This window comes from Sebastes fasciatus, chromosome 21 (assembly GCF_043250625.1).
Source record: "Sebastes fasciatus isolate fSebFas1 chromosome 21, fSebFas1.pri, whole genome shotgun sequence".
In the NCBI taxonomy this organism is placed as follows: Eukaryota; Metazoa; Chordata; class Actinopteri; order Perciformes; family Sebastidae; genus Sebastes; species Sebastes fasciatus.
Window position 1 is genome coordinate 11,397,950 of NC_133815.1, and position 18,897 is coordinate 11,416,846.

Here is an 18,897-nt window from a genome sequence, read left to right on the forward strand (position 1 = left end):
TTTGCATTACAAGATTCAAGATTCAAGATTCAAGATGTTTATTGTCACGCCGGTTATACAGGTACAAATGTGTGAAATACTTTTTGCTGGGAAGCTCCATTAAAATAATAAGTTATACTACATTTACATTACAATGTAATTTACATTATAATTATAAAAGGAAATACTTTGTACAAGGACATATTAAGAACATATACAGGCATATTAAGAACATATACATTAAGAACATATACAGTATATACAGTATAAGATATATGTGTGAGATATATGTTACTGCTCCAAAATTGTCTTCATGTCTATATAAAAATCCCTACAGGGTCCCAAGTTGAATTTAAAGCCCTAATAATTTGGACAAGGAATGGGGAATTAAAAAAAAAAGCTCTTCAGCAACGCCCAACCGAAGCCCCGCCCCTTCCATTCTCAACACCGCTCTAGAGCTGGGGAGTCTTCCCTGTCACTCATTTCTTTCGACAGATCCTATTGGTTGACGCGAACGCCCGTCATGTGTTAAATCCCCTTATTCGTGATCTGATTGGTTCATATGGCTGAGGGGGCGTGTCCACGTCCTCAAAGGATTGTTCCCCGGAGTGTCCAGACGGGCGCAGGATGGAAGAGCTAATAGGAGTATCTAACGGGACATGCGGACGGGCTGATTTCTTCTAATATTTCAAGCTGCTGGTGAGGGTCTTATGGTACTTTATTACAACTAACGACAGCTTTTATCTAAATGGTGAAATGTGTGTGGTTATTTCTGTTGAGTGTAGTCTCATTATGTCCAAACTAAGTGGTCGACCACTGGACATTAAGCTAGCTGGTGCTGACCCTCATAATAAACCGTGGACGAAACCCCACTATAAATATTGCATATTTGAGGTAACTTTAGATTTTTTAACCAAATATTTGATATTGGTTGTCAACCAATGTGTTAATCAGTTAGTTAGGCACCTAGGCAGAATTCGGCTTGGTTAAATGTAGAATTCAAATTAGCAGAAATTCACTGGAACCGAGGTAGGATGAACAGAAGTGGTCAGTATGTGCTGACCCTAATAATAAATGGACGTTCCGTGGCCGAACCCCACTATAAATATTGGATATTTTGGGTAACTTTATAGATTTTTTGACCAAATATTTTATATTCGTTGTCAACCAATGTGTTAATCAGTTTGTTAGGAACCTAGACAGAAATCGGCTGGATAAAATGTAGGATTAAAACAGGCAGAAATTCACGGGACCACTTCTGGTCAGTATGTGCTGACCCTCATAATAAACTGCAGAACCCCACTATAAATATTGCATATTTTAGGTAACTTTATAGATTTTTTGACCAGATATTTGATATTGGTTGTCAACCAATGTGTTAATCAGTTTGTTAGGCACCCAGGCAGAATTCGGCTTGTTAAAATGTAGGATTAAAAAAGGCAGAAATTCACTGGAACCGAGGTAGGATGAACAGAAGTGGTCATTTGGTGCTGACCCTCATAATAAACGGACGTTCCGTGGCCGAACCCCACCATAAATATTGCATATTTTAGGTAACTTTAGATTTTTTCAACCAGATATTTGATATTGGTTGTCAACCAATGTGTTAATCAGTTTGTTAGGAAACTAGGCAGAAATCGGCTGGTTAAAATGTAGGATTAAAACCGGCAGAAATTCACTGGAACCACTTCTGGTCAGTATGTGCTGACCCTCATAATAAACGACCGAAACCCCACCATAAATATTGCATATTTTGGGTAACTTTATAGATTTTTTGACCAGATATTTGATATTGGTTGTCAAATAATGTGTTAATCAGTTTGTTAGGAACCTAGACATAATTCGGCTGGTTAAAATGTAGGATTAAAACCTGCAGAAATTCATGGGAACCGAGGTAGAATGAACAGATGTGGGTCAGTCCATCAGTAACGGGAAGCGACGGTGCGGAACAGTGATTGATCGAGGTTGCTATTAGTACATGCATGTGTGTGTGTGTGTGTGTGTGTGTGTTTGTGTGTGTGTGTGTGTGTGTGTGTGTGTGTGTGTGTGTGTGTGTGAGCCTGTGGGGAGGACAGAAAGGGAGTGAGTGTGTGTGGATGAATTGGGCATTTTAAAGCATGAGACATCAAGATTATACAGTAAGATTAGTGATAAGAAACCCTCTGTTCAAGGCTGGTGTAAAGTCATATTTGAGATGGTCCCTTTGGGATATCTTACAAATATTCTACATGCCAAAGTAGATCAGTTACACAGTATTTTGCAGCCCTATCTGAATTATATTGGACCTGATCTCCTCCATTATCTCACAAGGTCTCTTGAACATGAACTCATATATCCTGTGACTTCCCTACACTATGGACTATTTCCTATGACCTTCTATATACATTTTTTGATCTGAGCTGTACCAGTGTTTGTTTGTTTGTTGTTGTTTTTTTGTTGTTTTTTTAATTCTTATTCTTATTGTGTTTGTGAAAATAAGAAAACCCAATAAACATATATATCATATATTATACATTATAATAACTTTTGCATGACATTCACGTGATAATATTTAGTGTTAGTCAACCTGAAATCCAAAATAAAGTGTAGATTAATGAAATATAAATGGTGGGAACTTCGTTTATAAATATTATAATGACATTTTTACCTTATATTCATAGCAAATATATCAGCAATATCTAGCTGCAACTATTCACTATTAAGCAATACATTTTACAACATTTTAGATTGATTGATTATTGAGTAATCTTATTATATAAAATGGCAAAATTAACACAAAACAAATGCAAAACTCAAATTGAGAAATGATTATACTCCCAACAGCTGAAATAACTTAATTTATTCCATTTTATGTCATCAGGTGAAAAGCAAACAATATTTGCAACTGTCAAGCTGAAAACCACCAGATACTGTTTTTAATAGTTGATTGATTATTATTACATGTTTAATCAATTAACATACAAAATTAATCAGATGTTTAGCCCATTGTATCACCATTAGGATTATGAAAACTTGGGCTCATGTTTGCATTAAAAAGTCAGGTATTTGACTACTGCATGGGTTATAGTTGACATTGAACATTTTCAGATATTAATATACATCATTATATGGTAAAAGTATGCAAAATCACATATTAAAATGAAATGATGTTCAAAACAACCAACCAACTCTTCTTAGATATACAAATTTTGTTTCATTTTAATTTGCTCTGAATCATTAACATGGATATACATTTGTATAATGACAGGTTGATAAGATTATATCATAATGTGACAATTTTGCTAAAAGTCAATAAAAGATATTATTGAATTATCGCCCAGCCCTAAAAGAGATTCTGTCTTTTTTATCTGCAAAACAGAAGGTTAAAGTAATGGCCAAGCTCGCTGGCCTACTGTACACAGTGAGGATTCACTATTCAGTAGGTACCTTTTACCCAGAGTGCCTGGATGTTTCACCACGGCTGCCCCTGAGTGATATTGGGACGAGGAGGCGTTCCTGGAACAGGCGCAGTGTCACCACAGAAATTATTTCACGTCATATTTAGGGCAGTGTGACCTGACGTAATCCAGGCTGCATTATTCATAACATCAGAGCAAGCAAAACAGCCTGCAACACAAGAAGCTGTACTCGGCTCATAAATTGGTAATGACTTCCCTTTAATGGAGCTCTCACATCTGTAGTAAATGTATCTTCTATCTCTGAGTGTGTTGGTGTAGAGATGTGGGCATCTTGCAGGAGTCACAGAGGAAGTGAATGCAGCCTGAAAGTCACCTCTCTCAGGATCAAAGACATTTTTTGCAGCGGATGGGACTGTTAACACGCTGCTAATGGGACATTTTTAGAGGCTACCTGCTGTGTTTGTACGTTTGTATGCCTGAATGCCTAACTGTGTATGTTGGGTTGTAATGAATTAAGCATCCAAACACATGACAAAAAGGAAGCGTGAGAAACACTAAAGCATGAGAGTGAGAATCGGTGTTTGAAAGCATAACATTCCTCTCTGGTGTCTCCGTTCAGGCTTTACTCTCCCGTCTGTGTCCCAGAGTGAGTGGAGGAGCGCTTCATTGCAAGAGTACAGGGGGCCTTAAAGAAGGTCGAAGAGGAGGAGAATGAGGAGGAGGAGGGGGAGGAGGATGCATGGGAGAGCTAGAGCTGTTGCCGTGTGAACGGAGCTCTATTGTCCCGGGAACCTTTCAGTGGCTTCCCCGAGGTCCCTGTTCGTACCCCTCCCCCCACCCGATACACCCTTTCTCCCTCACACATACACACACACACACACACACACACTTACTTTGCCCACCTCTTAATGTTACACACACAACCTTGTCTCACACACTGTCTCATTCACTGTCTCAATCCTGTCACACACTCGTATCCCACTTTCTCCCATACACGCTTCTTCTTTGCCTCTACTTTCCCCTCATTTCTCACAAGCAGACAAGGCCGTCCCTCCTCCTCCCTCCTCCTCTTCCTCCTCCTGCTCGCCCCCCAGTCGCTCATTATTTCGCCTCATTGATGTGATTGTCATGCCAGCCAGACAGTAAAAGCAAAAACATGCAATCTTCTCATTTGCATCACCTCCCTCCTTTTCCTAATGCCACAAGAAGAAGAAGCACAGTGTTTCCAAAATGTGTATGCAGACTGCTAAATCCTGCTAAAAGAGCTCTTTTGCTCCCAAAATCAGACCTTATTGACTGTATTCAGAGTCCTTTGTGGAAGCACATGGTGTAATTTTACCCTTTTGTTTTCTCTTATTGGCGTGAGGCTGTTGGGGTTTGCAGGGGGTCGCTGGCTGAGAAAACGAGGCCAGATGAGGACTCGGCTGGTGGGAATTGGCCTCAGTGAACAGAAGTGTCTCTTTTCTGTCTTGGACAGCTGAAATGACACGATCTGTAATTACAGTAGTTTCCTGCTGAGACACTGATAGCACAGCACTGCTTTGTTGGTGATTTGTTGTGTTGATGATGTAACCTCGCCTTTTTATTTGGTCTCTTATGAGACAGAGACGAAAAGATAAACATTTTAAGCCACTTAGAAGGTTTATATTTTGTAGTTGAGGTGGATTAAGAAGGATTTTAAGACTTACTTCCCATCAAATCTAATTTCTTGTGAACACAAATTAATACCTGCAAGGTCTCTAACAAACATGAGTTGTATTTCTAGTACCTGTTAGCTATTATTAGCCTTCTGTCACACTGCCACAGCTCCTGTGTTCCTCCCACCTGCTTTTCAGAGGAGTGATTGTTTTTTTCTTGGCGTCGCTGCACAGGAAAATAGTCTGGAACTGCAATTAGGAGTGAATCGTTTGATCAGCGAATCTAAAAATTGTGTGAGCGCGTTTCCATCTGCCTCCCCGTCCGTCCTCTCGGTCGCTTCTTGAGCCGTGGCTGCATTGTTCTGGCCGAGTGTTTGGACAGGAAGGAGAGATGTGACACAGAGAGGACCAGGAAACAGGACTCAGGTTGAGGCCGCAAAAACAGGAAGCAGGAAGAAGCTCAGATAAGATGGCTGCTCTGATGCACCCTGAGACTTCGCCTGCTTTGAGTAATTGTTTGTAGTCCTTTGAACTACAGCGAGTAAAGACCCAATGAGGGTTTCATCTAGACAGTCAAGTCGCTACAGAAAAAGGCAAATGTCTGTACGTTTTCTGGAAAACGTTGTGAAGCTGTAGGTATCTGCAGGTGTTTTTGTCATTTATCTATATTCCCATTTGACTTTCCTGCTTTTTTGGTGTTTGCCTGGCCGTATCCATGAATCTCTGTTTGTGTCAGGATTCCAGCTGGGCCACTGACAAGCCGGCCTGGGATTAGCTGGCATGCTGTATCTTCCTATCCCTAATGCTTTAATCTCTCTGCTGCTCGCCAAAGTCTTCTGGCTTTGGGACACTGTTGGGCATCACTATCAGTTCTCTCTTTGTTTTTACATACAACGCACTGTATACGTAGAGGGGATACAGAGGGTGGACAGAAAACTAGAAACACCTCACAATAAATAACTACAACAAAAGCAGCAGCAGCGCAAACTACACCCACACAAATTTAATTCATTCATACAGAGGATGTGATTTCAAATAGGGAAGTTTATTGCATTTATGGTTACTGTCATTCACTTCAGTGTGAACTAGAACTGGGTGATACTGACAAATCAAGCGTGAACATTTTGACTCAGTATGCTGGAACGATAACTGTTTTTTTATTGGTGCTTTTATACGACATTTACTGTGAGTGTGTGACCTTGATGTGATGACCAAGCAGCCAACAGCTGTTATGTATTTAAAACAGTCAATCCTTTTAGAATATGTGATGTTTTAACTGTATTTAAGCCTTTAAGAACAAGAAAAGATTACATTAAAACTGTTGCTGAAACGATTAGTCAATTAATCGATTGACAGAAGATTAATTGATGACTATTTTAATAACTTTGTGATTGTTGACACCTTTAAAAAACAGCAAAAGATTCACTTAGACACTTGGACAAACTGTTGGGGTTGTAAATGTGTTTTAACAGCTGTTTTTTTTTTTTTTTTTACTGTTTTATGGTTTATTGTTCTTCATTTTTATTCTTGTAATGCACTTTGTGAATTGTGTTCAATGAAAGGTGCTATACTAAACTTATAGCTCTTTAATTGTTTAAGTATTTTTCAAGCAAAAATGACAAAAATTCACTGGTTCCAGCTTTTTAAATAGGCTGTTTGCTGATTTAAAAAGGAAGATTGAATATATTTGAGTTTTGGTCGGAGTAAACAAGCAATTTCAATATTGATTCAACGATTCATCAGATTGAGAAAATAATTAATTTATAATGAAAAAACATAGTTGCAGCCTTAATTTAAACTATATGATTGTATTATGATAATCAAAATAACACACAACATCTAGCCTCTTATCACAACGTCTGTTATATATGTTTCTCCTAGCTCTGTGGCAGATGTGTACAGCGGTGTGTCCACAGTCAGTGGGGGATGGCTGTTTCGCTCATCATGGACAGCAGACCGGATGCAGTTGGCTAGCATCTGCATGCTTGTTTCTCCATTACAGTCAGGGCACCGGTGTCTAAAACAGTGTGTGTGCTTGTTCCCCATGTCTCCCTTGCAGTTTGTGACGGCGCGAGGCCTTCGCCATGCCGCTGGTGAAGAGGAACATCGAGCCCCGTCACCTCTGCCGAGGGGAGCTCCCCGGGGGCATCGGCAGCGAGCTGGAGTGTGTGATGAACAACACGCTCTCTGCCATCATCCGTCAGCTCAGCAGCCTGAGTAAGACACACACTCGCATAGTCAAACACGTGCACGCAATGTGGTCTTTGCACAAAGATAACAGCCGTTAAAAAAGCCTCAAATAGAGGCTTTTGTGTAACATTAAAAACAGAAACTACAGCATCCTCAGGCTGTGACCCCACTAACTTGAGCGTGACGACTGTCTGCACTGTGTGTGTAGCCTCTTTGTAGCAGGATGAGATCACATGGTGTCACCGGTAATCCTGATGCTGTGATTGATTTGGCCGTTGTCATGGTTACACGGCCTGGGGTCACTGGGCTAGCCGCAGACTTACAGCGGTTTCACGCTGGAGCTTGGAGGGTTGAAATGTAATCCTTGATAGCCCTGCAAAACTTATCTGGACAGCTGTGTGCAGATAGACTGTGTGTGTGTGTGTGTGTGTTTCATTGTGCTCGTATGACTGGATAGGTGTGTGTTAACTGTGTTTGTGCTTTATATTGATTGTTATGCTCACTGTAAATGCATTAGACAGAGTTATTACCTCACCAAGGACATCGATCTCCCCATCCATCCTCCATCCCCATGTCCTTGTTTCATAAGCCGTCAACAGTGTGTTATGTGTTGTGAGTTACCCTTCACCCATTCATCCTCAGTTGCTGCCATTTCCCCTCTCTCATACTGACTTGAGAGTTGATTCTGAGCTTCAACATACATTTAAACCAGTTCCTTTTTGCTCTACCTTTTGGCCCAGTCATATCCACTCTGTCTCTTATTGTGTGAAGTTCCTGCGTTGGGAGTGGACCGTTCAACAGCAGCTGTGGAGGTTATATATAAATGCACACGCAGGCTTGTATGTCTACATACATACATCAGTGTGCATGTCTGCTTGCACATGTATGTTTGTAAGTGAGCCATAAGGATCCTGCGGAGAGGTCAGAGTTGACCGGGCTCAGCATGCCGGATATGTGATTCTTCCTTCCTCTAAATATTTTTCCTGCAGCCCATCCTGTCAGCAGGAGGGACAGAAAAAGCCCTTAGCGTGTGCTTGTGTGTTGGCCATACCACCTTTTTACACACAGTGTTCTATAATTAAACTAGTAGTAAATCACTCTGGCAGAGTTTTAACCTGTTGACATCAAGGAGAGACGTTTTTTTTTTTACAGTCTTTCCTTTTCAGTACTGCTCAGCTTAGCAGTATTTCCTTTAACACTCATTAGCTCTTGGCTAAGATCCCCAGTGTCTAGAGTTTATAGTTCCATAAACCTTCTTTTAACTTGGTTTACTTCCTCCCTTGGCCATTACTAAACCCCATTCCAGATCAGGGTCAGCTCTACTTTTCAGGGTTATTTCCCAAAACACAGGGCACAATTGAGAATTGGGGTCAGAACCAAAGCAACAGAAACTGTATTTTCAATCAAATGTCAAAAATTGCTGTGATCCATTCTGAAGATGTTAACCTCTGCTTTACAAACTGTGAATCTTCAGCGGTGGGCTAAACCCCCCCATTCACAGGATGCAGGAATGAGTCCTCAAACCCGGAAATAAGTTAGCATTTTAGAACTTCCGGTTCCATCGTCTGAAAGGTTTTCTTGAATGAGTTTTTAGTTAGATGCCTGAAATAAGGTCTGAGGTTCACACAAGCTGAAGAGATTTTAACGTTTTGTTCTAAAATATAAAATATGTCAATATATACCCCGTTTGTTAATTTAAAATTGGCTAACAAGTGGCTAAATGAGACTACTAAACGCCATCACGCCGACTTATCCGCTGTTACAGCCTCGTTGTGTATACTATCACTATTTGTGAAGATTATCTTGCTGAACAAAACGTGTAAGTATCATAAACGTTTGTTTGCCACAGAGCTTATTTTCTGCAATAATCCAAAAACCCAATGGAAAAATCCTATTGGCTTTTTTTTTGTCAAGGGAACCGGGTTGGCCTACAAAAATATGTCATCCCTGCACCACTCACAATGTCGGGACCTAGGCTTATTGAAAGAGGCTGGGACACGGAGCTTGAGCTATGGGGTATGACACATGCACAGTGTAACTGGAGCCGGGTTGTGCGTTGCTATTGGCTCAATTTCGGCAAGTGCAGAACCAGATTTTACTGCGCATGTGTTGTACCCCCAATGATATGACGCGATGATGACACGTGACATCTGTCGGGACAGGGACCAGGACTGACTTGAGCACATACAGGACCTAGCCTGTCGCTTCTGTGAGTCTGTATGTGTGAACATCTGGAGGGTAGACATGTGTTAATAGATATTGTCCATTGTGTTAGTGTAAACAAGTTTAGGAGTGTGAAATGTACCAAATATTCTATTTCAAGTCACTAAACACTAAAAAAAAGGTTATTTTCTTCCCCTGGTAACATTTGTACAGATGGTTTACGGCTTTGAACTGGAGACCTTGAGGTGATGAGACTCTACCAATAACAAGACAGCGATGAATAACTTTTAAAAAACAAGTGTAGCAGGATTTCTGTAGTCAGTGCAGTTTAATTTATTAATGAGGAATGCTGCTATATGGAGCTGTATGAGATGCCATTTCCTGCACAGACTCTCAGGATCCTGACCTCACATTGTGTCACATTACCGTTGTATTGATTGGACTCCAGTCTCTGTGGGGATTTGCTTGGCTCCAGATAATGATTACAAGTCTCCTTCTTTCTCTCAAATTTCCCGTCTTTTCTGCTGTTTCTTTTCCAGGTAAACATGCAGAGGATATATTTGGCGAGCTGTTCAAAGAGGCCAACACCTTCTATCTGCGTGCCAACTCTCTCCAGGACCGCATTGACCGGCTGGCCGTCAAGGTCACGCAGCTGGACTCCACCGTAGAAGAAGGTGGGTCAGAGGGGGAAAAGCGCAGGAAGTCAAGTCACACGTTGTCCAAGTATTGTCAGTCATTTGACCACTTTTTATGTTTCTCAGTTTCCCTACAAGACATCAACATGAGGAAAGCCTTCAAGAGCTCCACCACTCAGGACCAGCAGGTGGTGTCCAAGAGCAGCACGCCCAATCCTGTCATAGAGATATACAATACAAGTGACAAACCTCCGCCACTCAACATCCTCTCATCTTACAGGTTGGTGTTGTTGATGCGTACGCACTAACCAAACACCCTCCCTCTTACACTCTCGCAGCATAATCATAGGCATATTTTCTGAAATCAAGAGCTTTTTTTGCTTTTCCCCTGCATGTGTGGTCTTCAAACATGGACAAAATAATGTTAAAGTGAAATTATATCGCAATCTTTAACAGTATGAGCAAACAAAGCATGTGTTTGTGACGTTTTACATTGTGAAATATTGGGTCAGGTGTATTAAAGGTACAGTGTGTAGGATTTGGCGGCATCTAGTGGTGTGGTTGCAGATTACAACCAACTGAGTACCCCTCCGCTCACTCCTCCCTTTCTAAGACTGCGGTAACGTGAGCCACAGAGTGCAAAACCGTGGTAACGTCGTTCCTTACCATAATAACACTCCTTTAGGAGCAACGATAGTCAGACGTCGGCTGGCGGCAGCGGCAGATTAAGTGATTTTTGGGGTCCCAGGCGAATGTTGTCTGGCATTACTTTTCACCCTTTTTCTAACGGGGAATGTTGGTATTGGCAGAGGTAGAAGAAGTAGGCTACTCAAACGTTTATTTCTGAAGTAAAACTATTACCTATTAATAGTAAAACGTTTAATATCGCACAGTAAAAGTCCTGCATTCAAATGTTTACTTCAAGTGCAGAGTAAAAGAGAGGCATTATCAGCACAATGTACTTAAATGTACTCAACGTCTGTTCAATGCATGTGGTGGAGAACTTTCAATTCGAATATGATGCTGGATAGTTTAATGAATAATGAAAACACAACAATTCTTAGTTTCATGTGATTATACACTTATGAAAGCATAGTTATAAATATTGTATTCCATTTCTGCTCATAGATCCCCAAAAATGTTACACACTGTTCCTTTAAGTGGCTTAAATCTCAAGTTGAAACCATGTGTTCTACTTTATAACTTTGATAGTGATACTTAAAGTCATCCACTGTTCTCGATTTGATTTTGGCTCCTTGTTTCTGACCTACATTCACTGTGAAACAGCAGATTTTGGTGCTATTTCCTACTGCTGCTTTTATCCGCTGTGCTTTCCATTACTTTGGGTGCATTACATATTTAGCACGGCTGTCTCCAGTGGGAATCTTAACTCCTAACCCTGACTACATAGCACACTTTTCTCTCTCTTTCTCCAGTCTTTATGTCTCTCTGCCTTTTCACTCTTTCATCCTGTCATTTCCAGTTAAGCTCATAATTGCCCCCATGTTCTCCCATCAGCCTCCTCCACTTCTGCAATATTCATAGCTCCACATGTTTTAGACTCAACTCAGTCTTCCCACAGAGAGCCCAAAAATCTTGTCTATCGTGTCATTCTGCCTAAACAAAGACAGTGTATTGACTTTACTTCATACACGTTTCTATACAAAGACATTTGTGCACCTGTATAATTCTTGGTGTCTGTTTCCGTAGGGATGACCACAAGGAAGCACTTAAGTTCTACACCGATCCCTCCTACTTCTTCGACTTGTGGAAGGAAAAGATGCTGCAGGACACCGAGGATAAGAGGAAAGAGAAGAGGAAGCAGAAGGTACAATTCAGCTTTTGATCTTTCCATTAATAGTTTGATTTTAACAAAATAAAATAGCCTAAATGCTCTCCTTCTGTCTCTTTCTCTCAGGAGCAGAGGCGTTGTGTGGATGGAACGTTACAGAGGGAGGTGAAGAAGGTCCGAAAGGCGAGGAACCGTCGGCAGGAGTGGAACATGATGGCTCTGGATAAAGAGCTGAGGCCGGACCATCGACACACCATACACCGAGACAGAGGGGCTTCCTCTGAGGGCTCCATGTCACCAGAGAACAGGTAGCTCAGTTAATTCTAAGAAGCATTATATATTTGCATAATTTCACCGCAGTAAGAAAAACTGACAGTTTGAAGAAAGGTGCATTATCATTTGTACATTTTTAATTTCACCTCTTCTGTCTCTATCAGGGGTCACGGTCCTGATCAGCACCACTTCCCCAACATGATGAACCACGCTGGCCACGCCCACACCTACTCCGGCCCGCCGCCCAGCGTCCTGGCCGCCCAGATGGCGGCAGGGCACGCCCCTCGCGGAGGAGGTGAACATGATGTCCGAGGCAGGACCATGATGGCCTATCAGGGGGGGACGCTGGGCCGTGTTCACCACCACCAGGTCCCGCTGCCTCCTCCACCCTCTGAGGCTATGAACGGGGGCTCCATGTCCCTACCACCAATGGACTATAGGTAAAACATACAAGACAGAGTCAATGGGACACTTTTCTAACAGGCTCTTAATGTTGTATTTCTCATATCTTATTCATATTTATATTCTGTGTTTCTTTGTGACAAGTTTAGGTGTTTTTTTTTATTTAACAATACATACCAACGAGTTGGGAGTCAAGGGAGGGGTTACAATGTCCATTAAAGGATAAAATTAAGTATAAAAATATATATAAAATGGCCAGGGAGGGATGATAAAACCCAGCAACATTATCCTTCTTCCTAAATCAATTCATATATTCTATATGTCCCTTACTGCTGCTCTCGTTGATTATTTGTCTTTATATGTGCCCACAATTATTTTGTGTTCGAGCTAATGTTGCCACCTAGTGGTCAGTGTCCTTATGTTTCACTCTCAAACCCTGACGACTGTACTTGTGATAGCAAAGCAAAGTACAGACAGCTATAAGTTGTATTAACTCTCTACTGATTCTCCTTCGTCTCCTCTCTCTCCTGCAGTATGGATGGCTACGCCAACACTGGTCCTCCTCCTCCCCCTCCAGCCCCTCTCATCCCTTCTGCCCAAACTGCCTTCGCCTCACCTCCCGGAGGTCCGATGCCACTCGGGCCGATGGCCGGCGCCGGTGGCTTCGCTCTGCCTCCACCACCTATGGGTGGAGCCCAGGCAGCTCCGCCTCCCCCCGGTCCTCCACCTCCTCCCCTCGCAGCCGGTGCCTCCCACTTTACATCCCGCAAGATGTCCTCTGCACCTGCTGAGACCTCAGCGGTCACTGACGCCCGCAGCGATCTGCTGGCTGCTATACGTATGGGTATGAGCTGTACAGTGTGCATGTGTGTGCCTGCATTTTTATTATCTTTCAAGAGAAGAACTAGTTGTTTAAAACAACCTACAATAAAAAAAGCACCAACATATACAGTGTCTATAAAAGGTTTTCACCCCATTAGAAATGTTCATGTTTTATTGTTTTACATTTTATTTGTTGACTCTGATCAACAGAAAAGGACGCTTTAAATGCACAATGAGTAGGATTTGTCGCTTGAGGTTTGTAAACACAACATTCAAGTTGGCCTCTCCTCCCAGGCTCAACGAGGGTTATAGTGCTCGCCAACGGGTGAAAGCCAACCCCTGGATCACTCTCATTTTGGAACGAGCTTCGTCCACCTGCCTAGCTATATTTGCGTTTTTTCGGCGTCGTGTTCACCATTTTCATAGCTTCCTCTTGGATGCATGCTCACAATCTGGCCCCTGGTCGCTACGTTTTTATAGAGGTTGATGCTCAGAAACGTCCTGAACACAGCAAATGAAGTGATGATTCAGAGGGATTATTTTTGTACGAGTCTATACATTGTATTTTAGGAAAATCCTACTCATTGTGCCTTTAATGTCAAAGTGAAAACAGATCTCTACAATGTGATCTACATTAAGGGGGTGAATACTTTTTATAGGCATGGTATTAAAAAGAAAAACATTCTCAGTCAAAGGGTCTGAATATAGGTTTATTGCTTGATATTAAATTTTTTGTTAAATCAAGCAATATAATTGTGAATCCATTGTAAATAAACTACCACTGGGAAACAAAGAGTGAGAAATAGCTTTAGCAAATGCGTGTGACCTACATTTTATTAGGACTTGTCTCGATATGGCAGGAAATGGCCTAGATCTTGAGCACTATAATTAAATGGCTCAAGTGAACATTTAAAAATGTGTCTTAGAGTGTTCCACCAAAGACCAAAAATCTTTATATGTAAAGAAACATGTTGATTTTTTAGTACCATCACTGCAGTCCTCCTGTATCTTTGGTATCTCAAACACATATGGATCGGACAGGTTTTAAACAAGTCCAATTTAAACCTGTTATGTAAGCCGCAAATGTTGAGGTACATACCAAAGATGGAGTTTTCAATTGAAATTCAGAGAAAATGTCCTCATGCAAAGGTCCAGATCTTATTATGTCTATAACTTGTATTATGATTCAGTGCAGATTTGAGTGTTTGCTCAAAAGATTCCTGCTGTGCCGGTTAAAATAGAAACGCTCTGTCAAAATGTAATAACTCTCAATAATGTATTAGTTATCCTTTTACCATTCTGCCTCCCTTTATTAGAGGTGTAGTGGTGGAAGACAGGGGATGTTCAGGGGTAGATAAAAAAAAAGTCAACAGTATGACACATAGCATTTCTGTAAATTAGCTGAAAATAACATATTTGTAATGCATGCAAAAAGGTCCATTGTTTTGCCCCAAACTGCATGTGATTATCATAAAGTGGGCATGTCTGTAAAGGGGAGACCCGTAGGTACCCATAGAACCCATTTTCATTCACATATCTTGAGGTCAGAGGTCAAGGGACCCCTTTGAAAATGGCCATGACAGTTTTTCCTTGCCAAAATTTAGCTTATGTTTGGGGCGTTATTTAGCGTTCTTTGCGGTATCTTCAATCTGAGACCGCAACAACCTCTGAAAGACAGAATAGTGGGCAGATTTTAGTGTTTTCTGTTAGTGACCTCTCTACTGAAGTGAAAATAACTGGATTGCACTCTCCCATTGCATTGCAAAACTTCATGTATTCAAACTTCAGTAGGACAAAGTAGACTGAAGGAGCAGCTTTACAACGCAACGTCTGTGACCTTATGCGGAGGGTCACAGACATCTCTCACTTAACTTATATACATTACTTAGTTATATCTCATCTACTCTAACATTTTAAATTGTAGGGTATTTACAATATATTCACAGTTACCATACTTGATATTAAACAAAAATGCTAGAATAGTGTGTTGTTGATACTCAGCTTTGTCAGAAATGCTTGTTTTTTGTGATTTGATCAAGAAATGATTCTGTGATGAAGGAAATAACACTTAAATGAAGCTACTTTTGATGATCTTTACACTGCTGTGTCAGTTGAAAAACACGTCCCATGTTTCCGCGCAGGCATCCAGTTGAAGAAGGTGCAGGAGCAGCAGGAGCAGCAGGCCAAGAGGGAGCCGGTCGGAAACGACGTGGCCACCATCCTGTCGCGGCGCATCGCTGTGGAGTACTCCGACTCCGAGGATGACTCCGAGTTGGAGGAGAACGATTGGTCGGATTAACACACACACACACACATACACATACACAAATACCACTGAAGATACACAATCAGTCGATTTCACACTCGCTTGAACGAATGCCCACTGTACCACACTCACGGGTTGTCACACTTTGTTGCTGAAAACACACACACACACACACACACACACACACACACACACACACACACACACACACACTCCTACACACAATCACATGCTGTAGGTTGATATAAGCTGAATGGTCCAAAAACTGGAACTGTGGGGGTGTATTCAAGATGCATAAACACTGTAAAGACACTAGTAACATACTACTTACTGAAACATTAACATGTAGCTTGACAAATATATTTCAACGCATTGTGAATACACCCCAGTGGATGTTTCTCTACCTGTTATAACACTATAGACGCCCTGTGAAGGTGCTTATTTCATGTATAGTCGAAGCTTGAGAGCGTTAGAAGAATTAGAAACGTTTTCCTCTTGAGCTAACCAATGTACTTGTCTTTTTTTAATGTTTTTACTGAAACACTTGCTGTAGATCATGAGGCGAAGTTTTTTAACATGTCAATAACTGGAAGTGAAGGAGTGAAGGAGTAATGAAGTCTGAGGGAGTGAATGGGGGAGAGCATTGTGGTAAAGATGGACGAGAGGGCGATAATGTAATAAGTCTTATTGATCATAAACATGATAATTGATTGAGCCATCTGCGTCTGCAATCGATCACTGCTGTGTGGGAGGGCGAGGGAGGGATGGGGGGGTGGTGGGGGTCATGTATATGCTAGTATGAGCTCTGTAACCTGTGACCCAGAGAAAAATAAAAATGATGAATGAAGGATCGCGGCTGGGCTCGCCCCGTCTCTTGACTGTTCGTTCCACTGTCGTCATAGAGACGACACATACCTGGCTCCGAGACTTCAGTTTCCATGGTAACAGTATAGCTAAGAAGGGTGTTGCCAGGGAAACAGACTAGTGTGAGAAAGTGGGGGCACGGAGCCAGGGCGAGGATGAACAAATTAGTCGAGGCAGGAGTTTTTATGCACAGCACATGTTTGGTTTTTAATACAAAATTAACAAGATCTCTCAATTGAGTGAGCTAACCAAAGCAATAAAAAGTACAACTAACACCTTGGAAAAATAGACACCACGTTCACACAAATGTTTCTTTTTTTTTTTTTTTACAATATCTCAGTTAAGTTAGTGCATGTTGATTATCCTTATACGTTTCATTTTGCAGATACTTAATTTGTTGTGCCGTTTTCATCCCAAAAAATAAAGTGCATTTCACATTGAAAACTACGCATACGTCTACACAAGATGCTGTTAACTGTGGCGTCCTCCCATCTCCAACCCCCCCCCCCACCCACAAAACACACACACACATTCACAGGCCCTTGAGTGTTTTGATATTTAGCTCTAGATTAGTAACCATCAGTAATCCTCCCGCTGGCTACACATTTTCTCAAAAACCCCAGTTGCTTTGTGTACTATTACACCGTGAAACAATTCAATAGATGAACAGGTGTGTGTATACAGAGAAGTATTACATCCAACATCACAGTCTTTTGCTATTCTTGGATACAAAGCCCTTGTTCACACCTGCTCAATCGTGAAAAAATCTCAACAAGAGAAAAACATTCACCAATCAGAAAGTCGTGTTTTCTCAAGCATCCCCCCCCCCATCTGTGTAGCCAGTCAGTTATCCTTTAAACTGGTGCATATTGAAGCCTAACAAGAAATTCTACATTAACATCCGAGGTGGAGACGCGTCATTCAAAAGAAATGGTGCAACCCAACTCATCCCGTAGTTTGACTGGCTTTGGTAGCACCATGCACGGTGGTATAAAGCCCCTCCTCTCCAGCATGCCGTATTTACAGAAACAAATGAGTCCAGAGGAGGGGGGTATCAGTTAAACAATGTGATTATTACTACATTCAGAAAAAAGGCTTTTACAGCGCCGTTTATATCGAACAACATCAGAAAATCTGAAAGAATTCAGGCCAGACTAAAGTGGAAAAAAATAGAACTTTTCAATGAATATAACAAAATAGACTTTTTTTTCTCCAAAGGTAAAGGAATAAGAGTTTGTGATGCGGTGGTAATGTGCCAGCCTGACCTGTTGGTGCTCATCGGAATAACGACAGGATTCAGTCTGACACTGTGCACAAGTTCACATTCCAATGCTCGGAAATGCTATTCCTCTGCTTTCCTTACTCATCCCCCCTTTTTTTATTTAACCCTTTGCATCTGATCTGAGGCCAGAAAGATGACGTCTGGGAGCTCCTCAAATGCCTCTTATCAGGGGAGGGGACGCAGCAAGGAAGGAAAGAAGAAGAAGAAGCATTATCTTTGTATTTGGAGGTGACCATTTTTAGCTCATAGAATCATTCAGAGGTCACTTAGCGGACGCCTGCCTCAACCAGACTGGATTGATTTAAATATTAGTGATATAGAGGAGACAGAAAACACACAGCAGGACTAGGATCCCAGTTCGTTCAGAGTCCCTTTCACTTTGGCTTGAAGTGCTGGAGCTTCCACGTCCTCCTAGTCCCATCTCTCTCGTCAAAAAAGCTCTACAAACACGTAACGAGGCCACTTCTCTCAGAATTGACAGGAAGACTGGCAGCATTTATCCTCCTCTAAGGTCAGGGGGGGTCAACAGGACCTGTTTTACCCCCCCCATCACAAGGAGACAGATTATGGTCTGCTGAGCTGCTGGATCACACACACACACCCAGAGGCCATGCAACTCATACCGTACGCACGAAAACACCCAGATCACACACTGACACTTGAGGTTACGACACTCAGGACAGTTCATATGCTCACAAAAGGCAGAGGCAACAACAACAACAAAATCAATCTCATCCTGGTGTGACAGAGAATCAAAGCCCGATTTTGGGTTTTGGAAGAAAATAAATCATTGCGGAGGAATGAGGCAGTGGTGTCACCGTGACAAATGAGCCCAGGAGTGATTATCCCCCCACCTATTTGAAGATGAAGCATCACTTGTAGCCCACTGAGCCCATTCACTACAACACATCCCCACCCGAGCGGCCGTTATGGTGCTTCACGCTGCAGGAAGAAGGAAGTCGCGGTGGGACGTGGATGTTATTGCTGTCTGAGTATTGCTTCACATCTAAAAAAATTATAATAACTACCATTCAGAGGCTAGTTATTGCTGACAAGATATGAGGAATTAGCGTGCATGCTTCGTCGGGTTTGCGAACTCATTTTGAAATAATGGAGATCTAACTCAGAGCAGCTGGTAGGTGGTTGTGATTTGGGCTTTCCGTTGAATCACACTTAGCCTCTAAACTTCTCCGC

At 41.8% G+C, this 18,897-nt stretch overlaps 1 protein-coding gene across 1 annotated transcript; it reads left to right on the top strand.

Annotated features, from left to right (window-relative positions):
* Positions 1-558: 558 nt before the first annotated feature.
* Positions 559-18,486, top strand: wasf3b (WASP family member 3b). The gene is made up of 9 exons (XM_074621722.1): positions 559-678; positions 7,074-7,231; positions 9,907-10,041; positions 10,129-10,282; positions 11,713-11,830; positions 11,921-12,102; positions 12,232-12,507; positions 13,003-13,313; positions 15,433-18,486. Exons 2-9 carry the CDS (start codon positions 7,099-7,101, stop codon positions 15,588-15,590), a joined length of 1,467 nt encoding a protein of 488 aa, XP_074477823.1. The 5' UTR covers positions 559-678; positions 7,074-7,098; the 3' UTR covers positions 15,591-18,486.
* Positions 18,487-18,897: the final 411 nt, after the last annotated feature.